Source organism: Macrobrachium nipponense, chromosome 19 (assembly GCF_015104395.2).
Source record: "Macrobrachium nipponense isolate FS-2020 chromosome 19, ASM1510439v2, whole genome shotgun sequence".
Classification (NCBI taxonomy): domain Eukaryota; kingdom Metazoa; phylum Arthropoda; class Malacostraca; order Decapoda; family Palaemonidae; genus Macrobrachium; species Macrobrachium nipponense.
The window spans coordinates 73,105,275-73,124,200 of record NC_061088.1 but is presented as its reverse complement, the minus strand read 5'-3'; the positions used below and the strand labels follow the sequence as shown (position 1 = coordinate 73,124,200).

Sequence of the window (18,926 nt, the reverse complement as noted above, 5' to 3'; positions counted from 1 at the left end):
AACCACCCAGTCGAATATAATTACTGGGATAGGCCGTCCCGCCCCCTGCAACCCCCCCAAAAAAAATAATAATAATAAACACTTAAGCATCCAACCTTGATCATTGTCACGAGAAAAAAGTTACACTCGTTGCAAAAACATACGAATAGATTTCGAGGTTTTATCATTGACTCGTCGGTGTCGTGGAACTTTCCTCACGATAGTAGCCACTTTTTTTCACTTTTGAACAAACCCTCTGCAAGCTCATCATACCCTAAGCGTCGGTGCCACATAAAAATCGGGCGGGGCCTAAAAAGGTGCCATATTCAAGACGGACATGGATAAAAAAAAAAAAGGTGCCACATTTAAGAAGACATGAATAAAAAGGGTGCAACATTCAAGTCGGGCAGACCCTTAGAATAATTATACCTTTGACATTTGTGTGTGTGTGTGTGTGTGTGAGAGAGAGAGAGAGAGAGAGAGAGAGAGAGAGAGAGAGAGAGAGAGAGAGAAGGGGAGGATTGGTTCTCTGTCGCTACCAATATTGGCCACTTTGTAAAGAAAAAAAGTTTATCTGCTGGACGCTAAAAGGTGGCAGGAAACTTGATCGTGTGATCTCAACTTCAGGGTCCACCACAGAGTTATTCGCGTCGCTCATCCCCTTATGTCTCTCTCTCTCTCTCTCTCCCGCAGAAGTTCGTCTTTTCCCTGGGAGAAGCGAAAGTTGGAGTCAGAGGGAGTTAGATAGATAGATAGATAAGAAGTAGAAGAAGAAGAAGAAGAAGAAGAAGATCAACAAACAACGACCAATCGAACGCAGTCAAGGTAGCAGAGGTAGTAGTAGTAGTAGTAGTAGTAGTAGTAGTAGTAGTAGTAGTAGTAGTAGTGAAAGGACCTATGCCTTTGCAATGGCGTATAAAGTTAAGAATAGTTTCATTATAAAGAGGAAGAAGAAGAAACGCAGATATTTTAGGCCTATTCTTTTGTGAGGGAGGGATGTTGGTGCAACTCGACCCCTTGATTTCACTGTTAACAGTTTCGGATTTATATGGGTAGACCGCCATCGTTTTCCGATATCTTATCTCTCTCTCTCTCTCTCTCTCTCTCTCTCTCTCTCTCTCTCTCTCTCTCTCTCTCACACACACACACACCACACTCGAGTTCGTCCAAGAGGAAGATTTACATTGTAATGTCATTAGTATTAATATTTGTTTGTCATCGTGATTATTGATGGAAAAATGACATGCCTCGTGTTTATTCCTCTTTGGTATGCAATAGTTTTGCAATATTTATGTTATATTTCCGTGTATCGTTGAACAGAAGACAAAGCGTTACTAAACGGATGTATTTAAAAACACTGTATCTGTAAAAGGAAGCAAGCTTCTCACAAGATTCACGAGATCCTTTTATGTTTTCTGTCATTTAGTGTCAGAGTTGACGAATTCAGAAAGTATTCCATTATATCTTATTGATTTTCTAAATGAGATGAAAAAATTAACAAGACAAACTAGACAATTTTGTCTTCATGACATGGAGGAAATATGTTCCCGTGTTCCTCCATCTTCTTGTGTTCCCCTCACTCCCTCCTTGTCTTACTTGTTCCACTCATTCCCCGCCAACTTACAAATGTCTTAACTATACTTCAACCTAATAATGGACAAATATACCTCCAGCCACTTTCTCACCCTTGCATGTTCTTAATGTCAAGCATACGTATGGCTAACCTTTATTTTGGGGAAACTGTCCCCAAGAGTCACACTCCTTTCCAAACATATTTCCTCAAGATGTCCACCATATCTCTGCATTAGAATCTCATTCACCCACCTCAGCATTGAAATCACTTAATACAGCCATTCTCTGCAAACCTTGCCAGACACAGATTGTGACACTCATAAAAAGAAAAAGAAAACAGTATTTGGCACTTCCCTTGCATTTTGTGTTTTTCATATCAAGACAATATACACGCACCATCACAACTTTGTCACCTTCTAGTCCTACCTACATAATCCTTGAACTGATACATTTGGTTCCCTTTCCACAGAGCCTTCCTGACGTATTGACCCTTTTCTACCTCGACATGCTCTCTCTCTCTCTCTCTCTCTCTCTCTCTCTCTCTCTCTCTCTCTCTCTCTCCCAAGACACCTGCATGCACATTGCCCTTTCATTTTGGCCTCTCTAAATGCCAAAACATCCACTTTTTTTCCTCTTTTTATAAGTCTGTTGTATAACATTTCTCTCAACTGCACCAGAGCCACACGTATTCTAAACACAAAATCTTTCGTTTTAGATATCTATTTTTTAATTTCGGTACAAAGTGTGTGGCTGCAAACCCCATGCAGGGGACATTTGGTGAGTTTTACACCTTGTAGACTGGGGAGAACGCCATTGCTTCCTCTTCCAAGCATTCTCTTGTCCTCAGGAGGAGGTCATCTGCCATGAAATGCTGTCTATACTCCCAAACCATTGCCACTTCCTGTGACTGCAGTATTCAGGTTGCACCGCTTATTACCGCTCTCGGCTAAAAGAGAGGCTTATTTTCCATTCCCAATGGGTTCACAACTCCCCACTATAAGCACTTAACCTTATTGGGATACGGTACATTAGGGTCGCATCAACTCGCATGACATGGAGACTTCCTAGGGCAGCTGGAAGTGTCCAGGTAATAATGCAAAATTCAGTGTGAAGAATCTGGCTTGATGTAATATATTTGTTTGTGTGCGTTTATTTAATAATTTACCTATATCCCCAGACGTATTTCCCATATATATTATTATTATTATTATTATTATTATTATTATTATTATTATTATATTATCATTATTATTATTATTATTATTATTGTTATTATTATTATTATTATTATTATTGTTGAAAGATATTGCTGCATCAGCTACATTTAACTTGTAAAGTCTTCTCTATTTTTCTAATAATTGCTTTCTCTCTGCTATTACAACTGGGGAGTATTGCGCCGATATGATTCATCAGGAGGAGTCAATTTCAGGGATATTGCTTAAAAATTTATTTATCACCGTAAGTAAATAAATAGATCAAAATATAAGTCAATTTCGGGGTTAGTATTCTTCTAATGGCCGACCTTTCTCTTGGTATCATCCGAGCATTATCACGGCAATTATTAGAAAAATAGAGGAGACTATTTGCAAGTTAAATACAGCTGATGCAGCAATATCTTTCAATGATACTTGTTTGAAAGAGGGTCTCCTTCCAATATTATTATTATTATTATTATTATTATTATTATTATTATTATTATTATTATTATTATTAGGGCTGGCACGAAGAAATTGTTGACAATCTAGTTAAGAATTGGAGCAAGCAAGAAGTCGGACAGCCAAATAGGTTGGCAGAGAGAGAGAGAGAGAGAGAGAGAGAGAGAGAGAGAGAGAGAGAGAGAGCTTCTATATCTAGCAAAAAGTCTTAGGCAGAAGAGGGGAGTTGCAGACCTTACAGACCTTACATCTTGTTCGGGTTGCCCCAGGTCCCTCAGTGTGAGGCACCTCTAATGTCTACCAGAGAGTTGCTAGTACATCTTCCGGTATATTTTGCATCTTCCAATCTTGGATGGTCTGGGATGCAGTTTAGATATTTGTCGAGCTTATTCTTAAACACATCTACGCTCACTCCTGATATATTCCTCAGATGAGCTGGCAACGCATTGAATAGACGCTGCATTATCGATGCTGGTGCGTAGTGGATTAATGTCCTGTGTGCTTTCCTTATTTTTCCTGGTATAGTTTTGGGCACTATTAATCTACCTCTGCTTGCTCTTTCTGATATTTTTAGTTCCATGATATTTTCTGCTATTCCTTCTATCTGTTTCCATGCCTGAATTATCATGTAGCGTTCTCTTCTCCTTTCTAGACTATATAATTTTAAGAATTGTAGTCTTTCCCAGTAGTCTAGGTCCTTAACTTCTTCTATTCTAGCTGTAAAGGACCTTTGTACACTCTCTATTTGTGCAATATCCTTTTGATAGTGTGGGTACCATATCATATTGCAATATTCAAGTGGACTACGAACATATGTTTTATAAAGCATAATCATGTGTTCAGCTTTTCTTGTTTTGAAGTGCCGTAACAACATTCCCATTTTTGCTTTACATTTTGCCAACAGAGTTGCTATTTGATCATTGCATAACATGTTCCTATTCATCATCACACCAAGGTCTTTAACTGCTTCCTTATTTGTGATGGTCTCATTATTAGGTCCCTTATATGCATATAGCTTTCTTTCTCTGTCTCCATAATTTATTGATTCAAATTTATCAGAGTTAAATACCATCCTATTTACCTCTGCCCAATCATATACTTTGTTAAGGTCTCTTTGTAGAGCGTTCCTATCTTCATCACAAGTAATTTTCTCTACTTATTCTTGTGTCATCTGCGAAACTACTCACTACCGAATCCTTAACATTATTGTCTATGTCTTCAATCATAATAACAAACAGTATTGCAGCTAACACCGTACCTTGCGGCACACCGGATATTACCTTGGCTTCATCCGATTTCTCGTCGTTTGCAATAACTATCTGTTTTCTGTTGTGTAAAAATTCTTTTAACCATCTCCTACTTTATCCACGATATTGTGTTTTCTAATTTTCTTCGCTAATATATTATGGTCTACTTTATCAAAAGCTTTTGCAAAGTCTAAATAAACCACATCTGTTTCATTTCCGCTTTTCATATTTTTGAATATGTTCTCACGGTGGACTAACAGTTGGGTTTGTGTACTTTTTCCGGGTACGAAACCATGTTGTCCTTTATTAAACAAATTATTTTTTATTAAATGTTTCATAATATTTTTCTTCATTACCCTTTCATACACTTTCATAATATGTGATGTTAGACTCACAGGCCTATAATTACTTGCCTCTAGTCTTGATCCACTTTTGAAAGTAGGGGTAATATATGCTAATTTGTGCTCATCATAAATCTTGCCTGTATCTACACTTTGTCTTAATAATATTGCAAGTGGCTTTGCGATAGAATGAACTACTTTCTTTAACAAAATAGCAGGAATTCCATCAGGCCCTGCAGCAGCTCCATTTTTAATTTCATTAATAGCCTGCACAATATCAGCTTCATTAATATCTATGTCAGCTAAATATTCACTATTTTCATCCCTTACTTCTATATCATTATCTTCATTATCTATTCTAGGGGTGAATTCTCTCTTATATCGTTCTGCCAGTATGTTGCAAATTTCCTTTTTTCATCGTAATCTCCCTTCAATTCTCAGAGGGCCTATTTCTATTCTTCTTTTATTCATCTTCTTCGCATATGAGTATAATAGTTTGGGGTTTTGCTTGATATTTAATAGGGTTTTTTCTTCCAAGTCCCGTTTTTCATTTTCTTTTGATTGTATAATCTTTTGTTCTGCATTTTCTATCTTACTTTTTAGTTCTATAAGGAGTGGTCGTACCTTTCGGAATTCTGGGTTGGGGAGAATCGAGTCTAAGGACCATGATAGTTTGCAATCTAAATGAAGACGCGAGAAGAGACAGTCCTCTTGATCCTTTGGCAGAGCTTTTCAAAGAAAAGGCACCAAAACTAAAATGTAAAGCGAGTCAATATCAGTCATCCCCGTAGGGGGTATGATATTGCCAGGTGTCACTTATTCTATGCACTCCCCTGGATTTCCACTCCCCAGTCATTATTATGTATGATAAAACACTCCCCATTCATTACTGTACGTCTGATAAATACTCCCCCAGTCGTTATTATATGTAAAATATGCACTCCCCTCTCCTATGTCGATATATCAACTGAATATGTGATTTTCTATTAATTTTTTTATGTATGTGCGTGTGTATGTATCTAAGTGTATATGATTACATGTATGTTTGTATACATTTATGTATACAAACAGGCATTATTTTAGTAAATACGTCTCTCTCTCTCTCTCTCTCTCTCTCTCTCTCTCTCTCTCTCTCTCTCTATCCTGTTTTACTGTAGTTCATTTTAAACGCTTGACAGTTTGTTTATTGGTTATACTAACTAGTCAATGACTGTCGCCATTCTTGTTTATATGGTGGTAATTGTTGTTCTCGCAGTGAACAATCATCTTGTTTTCTTTGAATGTTTTTGCTTATATGCTGGTAAATGCTTCAAACACTATTCATTTGGAGATAGAACAGTGGTAAGGGCCTTTTTCTGTGTACTGGTTAGATGGCTGATATAAATTTCGATTCACCCAAGAGTCAGGGCATGGACGAACATCGGAGCAAGCATTATTCATTTGAAAATATTTTCAGTTTCCTAAGCCACCATTCCTATCCTGATGGCATGACGGATAAAGGGAAAAAAAGCAAATTTTCGTCGTGCATGCAAGTCATTCTGCAATATTAATAAACAAATTATTCTACAGAATGAAACAAAGAGATGGCGATCCGCAACAGGTGCAAGTTTTGTGGAATGAAAAAGAAGTAGAAAACTGCTTCATCAAAGAAATTCATAAAGGTTCTGGGAAAAGTAAAGAATCTTGAAGTATATAATTATGTGTTTGTGGACATCACGGAATTGCTGCCACCATTTTGCTTATCAGTAAACGGTTTTATTGGAGAAAAGTGGAAGCTGGTGTGTCTGCTCATGTGAAATCATGTGCTCAGTGTCAAAAAGTAAACCTAAAATCGTCAGCTGCGGCCCCAAAATTGCGATCTGTATCTGTTCCAAATGGGATCATTAGACAAATTGGTGTTGATATATGCTGTGTCCCAGAATATGGTGGATTCAAGTACATTGTTATGGCCATTGACTACTTTTCAAAGTGGACAGAAGCCAAACCGCTGAAAAACAAAGACGCTTCCAACGTTGCTCAGTTTCTTTTTGAACTCATAACAAGGCATTGATATTCAAATAAATTATCAGGGTCGGGAATTCGTCAACAAAGTGTCAGAAACCTTACATGCCGTTACTGGCGTCACGTATAAGGTAAACCAGTGCTTACCATCCTCAAGCAAATGGGTTCGTTGAGTGCTGTTTTAATATGTCCACTTTGCATCGCTATAGATAGTTATCTAATATGTGTACTAAGGAAAATAATGAAAATGAAGTTTATATTATAAATAACTCTCCTAATATTGTCTGGGGGAGTGCAAATTATAGGTTCAATAAGAACTGGGGGGGGGGGGAAATAATGCAAGGAGAGTGTATATTATACGTATAATAATAACTCAGGGGTCCAAATTATGCGTATAATAAAGACTGGGGAGTTCATCCTCTACGGTAGTGCATATTCAACGTTATACACCGGCAGGGCACTTCACGCAGTGCGCTGTAGCCATTACTGAAGGTTCTCTGCAGAATTCCTTCGGCCACTAGCTACTACAACCCTTTTCATTCTTTTTGCTGTAACTCTCTTTCTTCAGTCTTACTGTCCACCCTCTCGTAATAGTTTGGTAGATCTATGGTACTATTCTGCGGCGGCCTAGACTATGGCAGTTGCGGTTTTCTATGCAGTTTTACCTCCTGAACAAGAATCTTAAGTAATATTTATTCGGACGACTGTAATTAACCCCCAGGGGCCAGTACTAAACACGGCGAAATACATTGGACGGGTCCCAATCCCTAGTCAGTGGATGTCGTATCCGCGGTTACGTTCCTTGCAGTCCTGCGGAACTATTCTTTAGAATTACCAATAGTTGTTTTATAGCGCAGCTGCAAAAGGTTTTCCTCCCATTACACTTTTAAAAATCCTTTTTACTCTCAATTTCCCTCTCAGCGCTGAATGACCTCATGATGTGTCCCAGCGCATGGCCTTTAGTCTCAGTTTGATATTCCCTTTCATTCCAGTATCAGTCGCTTTCTTTTCCTTGGTGCCTGTTTCGCTAATAATAATCCCCGTCATGTTTGCTTGTTTTTCTTTTGCGGAAAGCGACTTTCGACGCTGTTGGCTGTGAGTCCACAACGCAACTCCGGCCAAACTTTGACAACATCTGGTCTCCTTCGCGAGGATCCGATTCTCGCCAGAAATTCTGTTATTTTCCTTTTACCTCCGGCGACGCAGTTGGACAGAAGTGGTGTTCTTTGCATTTATTTGTCTGTCTGTCGGTGTGTTTGTTAATTTATCTGTCTGTCTGTCTACGAGATGCAAATTATGATTTGCGGTTTCAAATTCCTACACAGCTCAGGTTTCATAGAGACTAAATAACGAGAGTAGAATAACAAAGTCACGAAAAAATACTCTCTCTCTCTCTCTCTCTCTCTCTCTCTCTCTCTCTCTCTCTCTCTCTCTCTCTCTCTCTCTCTCTCAAGCGACCTGAAAATGCTTTTAGTAAACTTGAACTTTGCCGCCACCATCTGGTGCTTTCTGCAACTTATAAGTGATCCCCAGACCATTAGAGTTGCTCAACAATGATTAGCCCGTGAACACGTTTAGACTTTTTGCTTGATATCGAATCTCTCTCTCTCTCTCTCTCTCTCTCTCTCTCTCTCTCTCTCTCTCTCTCTCTCTCTCTCTCTCTCTAATTTTCACTAAATTTATCAAATTGTGCGCTACAGTGAATCAAAATTAAGTTAAAAAAAATTATAAGTTGCTTTAGTCTTTTCCAGTTAAAGTAAGTAAGGAAAAGAAACATAAATCTATAATAATAAATTCATACTAAGGAAATATAACTCTAATTATTTCCTAAAACGGATTGATGTTACTGATACTGAGACTATGAAGTGAAAGATATACCTGATTTGAGAATTAAGGTTTAAGACTTAACAGATTCTTGAGGGGTTCTCCATAAATGCAAATCAAAACAAAATTAACGTGATTTCGCAAAAAATTCATATTTTGAATATTCAAATATGGAAGATAGATTATTAATACAGATATGGACATATGCCTTAGAAATGAAAATACAGAAACTGCACCGTTCGTTCTTGATTAAGATGTTTTTGGTGAACATTTTTTCTGTTTAAATTACAAATGCATTTCGTTCTTTTTTTTCCTAATCCTTTTTCTAATAATTGTTTCCTTTTTAGACTATCGTGCTTAAGAGAAATTTGCATTTTCAAGATTTTTCTTGGTTTACGAAAAAAAAAAAAAAAAAAAACATAAGTTCATTTTGTACGTTAAACTAGTCTCTAAAAGATAGGAGAAGAAGTGAGTGTGCATGCAATTATGTTTGAGAAGTGAGCACTGGGTTACCAAATCACTGTAGCATAGCCTGTAGCTTATTCTGTTGCACATAATGTAATAGCCTATATTAGTACATAGGCTTAGTTAAAAATAAAAAATGCATTCGCTTGTATCTGTCAGTAACCAAACCTTTTTATACAATAATGATAGTTTTTATTGTAATCATCCCAACTGAACTACAGCGTGTTTTTATTCCAATCTTTAAATCTCTGGGTCTCTTAATTTATAGGTATGTAATAAGAACTGTCATATCGCTTGCATGATAACAATAGTTACCCATTGATAGTTGGTTTTCACTCATATAGTCATCTGGAAACTACAGAAAACGGTTATTTATTAAATCATCGGTCGCATAGCCTAATGTTTTTATTTTAAACAAGGGAAATTTTTTACTCTAATGAAAACCAGTAAAATTAACTTGAAATATATATATATGTAATATATATATATTATATATATATATATACATATATATATATATCATATCTTTATATTATATATATATATATATATATAGATATATAATATATAATGTGTGTGTTGGTGTTGTCGTAGTGTGTGTGTTTAAGGGTCCAAATTCTATGAAGGACAGCACAAACATTTATAAAATGCCTATTTATTGAATCATGGTAAAAAATTAAAAAATGACTGTTTATCTGTTCACAAAAGCAGAGATTGTAAAATAAGAACAGGGAATGAAGGGGGAACGTAAATAAACAAATATGTCTCGGGGGATACGGATCCATAGAATTTTGAGATAATCATAAATCTCTGCTTCTATAACTAAATAAACTGCTCCTTTTTTCCAGATTTATCAAAAAGTGTCTGTTGAAGAGCAAAAGATCCCGTGCTGTGTTCCACCCGGTTCCAAAGCGCTCCTTCCATAAACATAGTTGCTAGCACACAATACTACTCGCGTGAGTGTTTTTTTTTTTTTTTTTTTTTTTTTTTTTTTTTTTTTTTTTTTTTTGCAAATTCCAAGAGAAGGCGCGATCCCTAGGGAAAAGGGATAAAGAAAGTTCTCTATTTATATTCGTTATTCTCTTAACAAGTGAGGAACTAATATTCAGGAATTTATGAAAAATGCAAAAGTATCACCTTATAACGTTACCTTAGGTCCTAGAGTGTACTACTCTATAGTTAGGATCGTTGGGCTTACGATGTTCGTAATTATTGACCTCCCTTCATATCCCTCGAAACCCCTTCCTGTTCTCATTTCTTTTTGTTTAAATCTGGGAGGGAATTTTACACATAGATGCAGGGGGTGGGGTGCGCGACAGAAAACACCAACTCTTAGAGGGAGCGTGGTAATAAAAAGTTTAAAAACCACTGTCCTGGAAGATTTATCACAAGAGATAGAAATTATGAGTGGTTGTAAAAGAATTTGTTGCAGCGGATAAGCCTATATAGTGCATATATATACTTCAATGAACTTCATGAAATCAATCAATCAGTAATTCATCATTGTCCCGACTTGAAAAAAGTAAACGTGCAAATTACGCAACGTCTAGTAAATCCATGTCATAATTGTTGTTGAATTATGTTTGTTTTAAGGTTAAACAACTAAACATAAATTGCATAGCATCATTTTTTGCAATATAGTCATATACAATTGCCTCTACGCTCTTAACACTATTTGGATAATAAGAACAAGTGCAGAGGAAACTATATATAAATTAGATAGTGTTATTTTCTAAATAAATACGTGGAAGTTATATTCTCTTGCCTCCGCTCTTAACATCATGGATAATGAAAACACGTGCACAGGAAACTCAGGAGTTTGTCAAACTAACAAAGACCAGTTGAATGAGGTGCAGTTATAGAGGTATGTATTTAGTAGCTCAATTCGCCTGGGGTATTTGAAAATTATTGCCTAGACGCTTTGGTTCATTAACGAAATCCTTGATCTCCTTGGAATTTTTGTTAGTTGATATCCGGTATCCTTTTCAAATTTTGATCGAAATCAGTCGTTCAGAAACAACAGTTCGACTACCGTTCAGTCTTGCAGCGAATATTTATCCAGTCATCTTTTTAGCAGGAAAACAAAAGGTTTGGTCATTCTATTAACTTGAAGAAAGATTCCTTAACGTCACAGACGCGACTGGAAAAAACTCAAAGCATTTATCAAAAGCGAAAGTTTTTAGATCATACGACATAGGCCTACTCTCGAACGCTTACAATAAAAAGGTTATTTGTGTTCTCAGCGTTATTCGCCGTCATCCTCGTATGGCATAGACTTCTGCAGCAGCTAAACGGTGATACTGGGTTGTGAAAATTGACTCGTCTACCATTACTTAAATCTCTGTCTTCTTTATGGGGTTGCTGTTTTCTACTGGCCTATCATTTTTGAACGTAAAACATGTTAAGCTCATTCATCTTAAGCTGTCAGGGTCAGATCATTCAAATCCGCGATATGTGTCCTCCTTGGATGTGTATGTGCAAGATTATGTCACCGAGGAGAACACACGAATCACGAAAAAGGAAGATATAAAAGTGACAAGTTAAGGGCATAAATAAAAATGCTAAAGAACTCGATACAACGGATTAAAATTAGGGTAAATAAAAAACACGCAGGCCAGAAATTATAGATAAACTGGAATAAAGTAAATATAAATGAAACGCGCATGCTTAGAAAAGAGTAGATAAAATGGAGTAAATTAAAGGCATATTAGAAATACGCATACTGAGTGAAGTAGATAAAACAAGGCTGAGTATAGTAGATAAGTTTGAATACAGTATAAGGGAATGAAAAAAAACATACTGAATAAGGTAGCAAAATGGAACAAAGAAGAGACAAACGAAACAAACTATATATATATATATATATATATATATATTATATATATATATATATATATATATAATAATGTAAAATGGGGAATAAATAAAAAGACGCAAGCCGACCGTCTTTTGATAAACACCAGCACCGTGTGGTGTGTTGTTGACAGTGGAGCTGTTGATGCGTCTCAAGGTCGCCCTTGAATGATCCAGGTGAGATAGGGTGATTTTCGTTCAAATTCCACCGTCCTCGAGGCCCTCGTCGCGTCCTTTGTTACGGAAATCGAATCTGTAAACGTTTATCTTTAAATTGTGAGTGGAAGAGAAGTAAATCACGGTATAATTCGTAGGGAAATATGAGCGTGTTTCTTTCCTTGTGCCGTATTATAGTAGCTAGCTAGTATAGCCTAGTCGGTCATACTACTACTAGGCCTACTACCTAAATCACGTTACGGTGGCCATAAATTTGAAAGCTAATTTGTTAAGATTGTGGTGATGGCTAAATTTGGAGGATGATTTAAACATTCATATTAATTTTTTTTATTTCATGGAAATTTTATTAGGTAGGCTAGGTAGTACCTATTCTTCGTAGCCTAGGCTAGCGACCCATCGTAACATATAACTTGCCGTACCTACTGTACCACACCGTAGCATGACGCATGATGCCTAGTGTCACATGTCGGTCTTAATTGTTTTGAATGGGCCGCCCTAGTTAAAGAATGGAGGGATCGAACACTTAACACTGCCTCCGAAGGGAAGCATACCTTGTCTATTGTTTTCAATGTTTAGGGTAGACAGCCGAGTGGACTACCCGGTACAGTCTTGCCCGCTCATTGACCCATCTTCCAGGAAAAGTAGTTTTAACACATCCTGACACCAGAGATGGACACCAGTCACAAGTTATCTTCCAAAGTACAAAATAATGTCATAATTTAAGATTAAACAGGTTAATGAAAGTTTAGCCACGCGCAGTGCAAACTTCCCTCCATGAAGCTTTCGAAATTTTTACTTAGGGTAAAAAACCGCCATGGGCGTTACATGGGGTGGACCAATGTTATACGAATCAATTGTGTACAACCCCGCAAAGGAAAAGTACATTATAACCCTACCGTCCTGGACCCACGGAAGTTAGAGGTCTTTAGCTACCGATTTCCTCACCAACAAGAAGTCGCGTCTGATGCCCATCCTCCAATGTCAGGACGCGTTCTAATGTACTTTTTTGGGGGTTATGTACCACATTGATCGTACTATGGCGTCCACACCGTGCTACATTGCGGTTTTTTTACCCTCCTAAAACACCTTACGTGTATTAGATTGACGCCATCTCGATGTTTGCAGAGTCACTTGTGTCAATAAACTTTCCATTTCATGTGCTAAATCCGCACACCACTCGTACCTATAGACGCTGGGACACTTTCTTCACAACAGTCTTAAACGACGACGATGTTTGCCCACGAATCCAAGGAAACTCGATTTTTCAGGAGGAAAGAAGAAGAGTGAGCTGGATAATTTTGAAGTAAATAGTTAAACATCAGTGTAAGGTTATGAATTACATGAATTTATTGCGTATTCATGATAATTAATTTGAAAATATTTGTTGTTGAAAAAGTAACTAGATTCCTGACACAAATGTCAACAGTTTTGCTGTAAACAGTACCTACAGTGTTGATCATGCTCTCCTATTGTTCAGTGTTGCCAATTGGTATCTGTTTATCCTCCAAACTGGGTATAAGACTTAAACAAAGCCGTGGAAATAGTGAAATTAGCGTATCTTTTTGTAGTATATATACATATTAGAGCAATTTTATGATTGTTGCATTACCATGACATCTAGAATTCATAGAAACAGTTTGTAAATGCATCAGCATATGTGTGAAGCTCCACTAAATTGGCAACGATGAAATTTTGCCATTCCTAACATGCAAACATTAAAGCTTGCATTTATTTCAGGCATAGATATAATTATTAAAAATAAAAGTTAAAGTACTAATAGTATAGACTTGAATCAATGAAAAGTGAGATAAAAAAAATACAAAATTTTTGTCATAAACAATTTACTGATCTGTTGTTTTCTCGCCCATGCTTTTAGCAGCCAGATGTAAGTACAGGGTGTCCATAAAGTCCCAACACCATTACAAGTATTTTTTGTAACAGAGTAATGCAGTTTCCTAGAATGTTCTATATTCAAGTTGACATTCAGAGTACTTCATTCTACAAAAAACTGCATTACTCTGTTATATGGTTTCTGAGCAATAAATACTTGTACAGTAATGGTATACTGACCCTTTTTGGACACCCTGTACATTGACAAAAATTGTTCTCGCCATGGATTTGATGTCAACACACTCAATGTATTTCAAGTGCAAATTGTGAATTAAGAACAAAATGTGTATAATTACAATCAAATAAGGGCTGTAGAGTTTCATTTGTGATGGCAGTAAGGATAAAACCACCAATTACAAGGTAAAAATGAATTTCAGTTCAAACCATGACCCCAGGAATAAGAAGTCTCATACTTTCACTAATATAGGTAACAAAATGTTTTATTGTGCTGATTACAACAGCAATCTTGAGTAAGATCAATAAGCATTACATATATATGCTAATATTGTCCAAATGAGCACTGGGAAGGATTTGGTATCAATGCTGAACACGAAAGGGACCGGATGTGATAGACGCCATATTGGATTTAAAAACTGCCTTAAAAACATATTTTACAAAGACCTCACATGCTTATTTTAGTTCGTATGGTGCTTTCATATATGTATCACATTATGTTGACAAAATTTCAATCTTTTGAATGGTATGCTTAAAGATGTAATTGTATTCTTGTTTCACCAATTAAATATCGAGTGAATAAGGGTGATCTACCTGAGTAAAGATGGACGCAAGGTGGTTGTTTCCCCTATGGGTAATTTTTTGTTAGGGACCACCCAGCGATTTTTGCATGAAAAACTTTTTTCTGCTAGTTTCTTTGTTGTGTTCTGTTATTAACTTGAGCAAAACCCTTGTTTTCCATTGACCACCACCTTGAATAAATATCACAATAGTAATGGGGGCACCCAGTCTGGCTTCTTAGTGTCATTTAGGTAATTGTATGTACATCTCTAATAGAAAATAAAATCATATTCCCCATTTCTATGCTTGATGTCATGGCTAAGGTATGCATGTAACACTGATTGGCATATATGCAAAAGTATAGATTTTTCAACAAAACCAACATTTTCAATAATTAGGTGTCATTTATTGTATTACAATATTTTGTATTTTTTTCATAGAGATCAAGGGTGTCTGGTACAGTACATCTAATTACATTTCCCCAAGCATTGTTTGTAGTTGTTTTATCTGATCTTTTGCATATTTCAGATAGAAGTCATCAACACCACATGGAATTGAAACGTAGAAAATCCTGTTCTTCATGAACCACATAGCTGGACAACCTATACCACAAGCAGCTGGTTCTCAGCCTGCTTTGTGGTATAACTATGATGTCATCATGAATCATCCACTGCAAGTGCAGGTGGCTGTGCCATCAGTGCAGGTAATATCTGCTGCTCCCCAGACTCCTACTCCAACACCTACTCCCACTCCAACACCTACTCCCACTCCTGCACCTCCTCCAACACCTGTGCCTGTGGCAGTGAGTATGATTCCTGCTAAGTTAAAGAAGGTCAAAAAGCCTCCTCCAGAGGAACGAGAACGGAACTACTGTTGCGAAGTATGTGGTGCAACTTTTACTAATAGTTCTAACCTTCGTATTCATACAAAAATTCACTTGGGTGTTAGACCATTTGTTTGTTCAGAATGTGGGAAATCATTTACACAGAGTTCAAATTTGAAGGTCCATAATCGCATTCATACAGGGGAGCGCCCCTACAAGTGTTCTGAGTGTGGTCAGACATTTTCAAGGTCATCCCACTTGGTTGGACATAAACGTATTCATACTGGAGAAAGACCTTATATTTGTGGTATTTGTGGAGAATCATTTTATACTTCATCACACATGAGGAACCATGTTCGCCGTCATACTGGGGAAAAACCGTATGTTTGTCAAGTTTGTGGGGAAGCCTTTAGCCAGAGCGTTGAATTAAGAGTGCATTTTCGACGTCACACTGGAGAAAAGGCCTTCAAGTGCCGTGAATGTGATAGTGTCTTTGTCTCTGGGCCTGAACTTAGAGCACATCGTAAAGTTGCTCACTCTAGTTCAAAACCTTTCAGATGTGAAAAGTGTGACCGTTGTTTCCGAACAGCAAAATTTTTTGTAAAACATGAATTGAAGTGTTCCGGTCCTCGTCCCAAACGACCTAAAGGTAGACCTCCTAAATATCCTCGTGATGATGGTGTGGAGCCTTCTTGGAACAAGTCTAAAAAGCATAGGAACAGGAAGCCAGCAGCTCCAACTGATAGAGTTTCTCGTTCAAAATCTAGGGCCTTGCGAATTGCTCAGATGAAAGAGGAGGTCCTGCCAGAAGAACAGTCATACAAAAATCAAAAGGAAGTCATCCCAGCATTTGAACAAGCATCTGATATTCTTGAAGACTCAGGTTCTTCAGATCTTCCCAGTGAATCCCCTTTGAAGCATGAAGGGTTATCTGAGTCAGATGATCATATTTCTCAACTTCCAATGGTTCATGTTATGCTGGATAACTTTAGTTCTGGAGCAGATGGAATTGTTCTACATTCTGTGCCAAGCAGCACCTTGCATGGACTTCATTCATTGACAGATGAGAGTGAGCAGCTTGGGGTGATGGATTTATCAGGGCAGCAGATGCACGAAGCAGAGCACCAAAATGACACTGATCCTCAGACAACTCTTAGATTGCTGCCAACACAGTCCATGTCTGTTGTAGAAGCTGATCATCAGCTACCTCTTGTGACAGATCAAGAGCATGAGGTTTCATTGGAGCATCACCAAATAACTTCAGCAATGGTCAGTCAGCATAGTATGAATAACCACCAAAAGTTATCCGTGGCTACTACCTTTCAGCAGTCAATGAGTGCATTACCTTTATCAGTTACAAGTTCTGCTACAACAGGAGGTAGTATGAATGCAATTCCGCAGGTTTCAGCACATCATCAGAATGCCACAAATTTAGTAAGCCAAGTCAGTTCTAGCCAACCTACCCACAGTCAACAATTAAGTGCAATGCCAGCACATCAACATTCACCTGCAGTTGGCAGTCATCATCAGGTGCCGGCTGTCACTTCACAGCAACATTTACCATCTGTTACTGCTATTCACAATACATCAAGTTCTCACTTACAGTTACCAACAATAAATGCTCACCAAAATCAAGTTGGTATTGGTGTACATCAGCAAGTAACTCCACTGCCAACAAGTATAGAGAACACTGTTACGGCTCATCAGAATTTGACCATGGCAAGCACTCATCAACAGATTTCCACTGCCTCGAGTCATCAGATGTTACCTGTAGTATCCGCCCATCAACAGCAGCAGGTGTCAGCAGGTCCTACTCAGCAGCTGAGCACCACTGCCAACACGCTGCTGTTAACAGGTGTAAGCCATCACCACGTAGTGAACAGTCACCATCAGTTGCCTGTTGTAAGTGCCCATCAGCAGACAGTTACTAACCATCTACAGTTACCAACTGTTAGTTCAAGGCACACACTACCAACAATCCTGACTGCTCATCAGAGCAGCAGTGGTGTGCAGCAACATATGGTTGCCGTAACAGCACACCAGAATGTTAGTTCAGTTCCTCAGCAGCATTTGCCAGCGATCACAGCCCACCAGCAAATAGCCAATACCACTGACCAACAGGTCTCTGTTGCTCATTTGTCAAATGCCTCTGCTGTTGCATCTGGCGTTCACCAGCAAGGTCTTGTTGTTAGCGCTCACCAGCAGCAGGTAGTGCCTCTCCTACCTGTTTACAAGCATTCTTGTAATCTGGGAAGCATTGAAGATAATTCCCAGGTTGTGTATGAAGGTGGACAGTCATTTGTTGTAGATTTATCCAGTCCAGCGTTAACACCACAGGTGTCTCTTGTTGATCCACCTGCTACTTCTCACTCGACTAGACATTAAAAGACAAGTTTAGTGTCTTTCATTGGGCATTTATGACTTGGAAGTATTACATTGATAATTATTTAGTGTAAGTGGAATTTGAGAGTGAATTATTTTTATATTTTTAATAATAACAGTAGTACATTTTCAGAAACTAAACTGTACTTTTATTTATACCATACATACTTCTGTTTATAGCTGGTATTACAAGTGCCATATCTGAATAAAGATTTCTCAAGAGGAGTTGGTGGTTGTGTAAACACATTTAATACCCATATGTTTATGTTTGGGAGAGTAAAGCAAATAGAGAGTATTTTGTGTACCATTTGAAGATTTTTTTTTTACATTGTACTTTAAATAAATTAGGAAAATTTAGATTGTAAGTCAAGCCAGTCATATTAGAATTTTACCAAATGACATGGAACCAATGTTAATGTGTTTATTTGACTCAGTCACTCATGTAGACTATATAGCGGGACATTGAATATCAAAATTGATATTTATTTTATCTTTTCTTATTTTTTATTCATTTATGACTTGCAAATCCTTTACCTGTATTTTTATATACAAGACTTCTTGGTTAAACTTGAGCAATTGTTGATTAACTATTGTTCTTCAGTAGGATGTGCAATTCCATGACAAAATTATGATAAATAAATGTTGCTTTGTCAAATAGTATTTTAAAACTAATTAATGTTACAAACTGTATTTGACATGTAATGTGCATTCATACAAAGTACATAGAACATTTTAGACCATTAATGTATAATTGCATTTTGAAAGAGATCAGTTCCTAGAGTAATATTCGCAGATGTTTCCTGTTGATTTTTTATTTTTTTCTGGCATTCCATTTAGTGGGAACTGACATTTCACTGATATAAACATATTCACCCCTCAAAATGGATTCCTTCATTTCTTATCAGGGAATAATATGCTATTTTTTTCCTGTAAAATTCATAGTTACTGATAATATATAAAATTTCATAGTAAAATTTATTAT

General features: G+C 37.2%; 1 protein-coding gene across 3 annotated transcripts; it reads left to right on the top strand.

The window, feature by feature from the left end:
• The first annotated feature begins 9,933 nt into the window (after positions 1 to 9,933).
• Positions 9,934 to 18,169, top strand: LOC135218174 (zinc finger protein ZXDC-like). 3 transcript variants are annotated; one of them, XM_064254342.1, is made up of 2 exons: positions 9,934 to 10,040; positions 15,268 to 18,169. In XM_064254342.1, exon 2 carries the CDS (start codon positions 15,320 to 15,322, stop codon positions 17,945 to 17,947), a length of 2,628 nt encoding a protein of 875 aa, XP_064110412.1. In that variant the 5' UTR covers positions 9,934 to 10,040; positions 15,268 to 15,319; the 3' UTR covers positions 17,948 to 18,169. The 3 variants fall into 3 exon arrangements, with proteins under 3 accessions (XP_064110412.1, XP_064110397.1, XP_064110404.1); XM_064254327.1 differs by lacking the exon at positions 9,934 to 10,040 and adding an exon at positions 12,023 to 12,114; XM_064254334.1 differs by lacking the exon at positions 9,934 to 10,040 and adding an exon at positions 12,081 to 12,213.
• Positions 18,170 to 18,926: the final 757 nt, after the last annotated feature.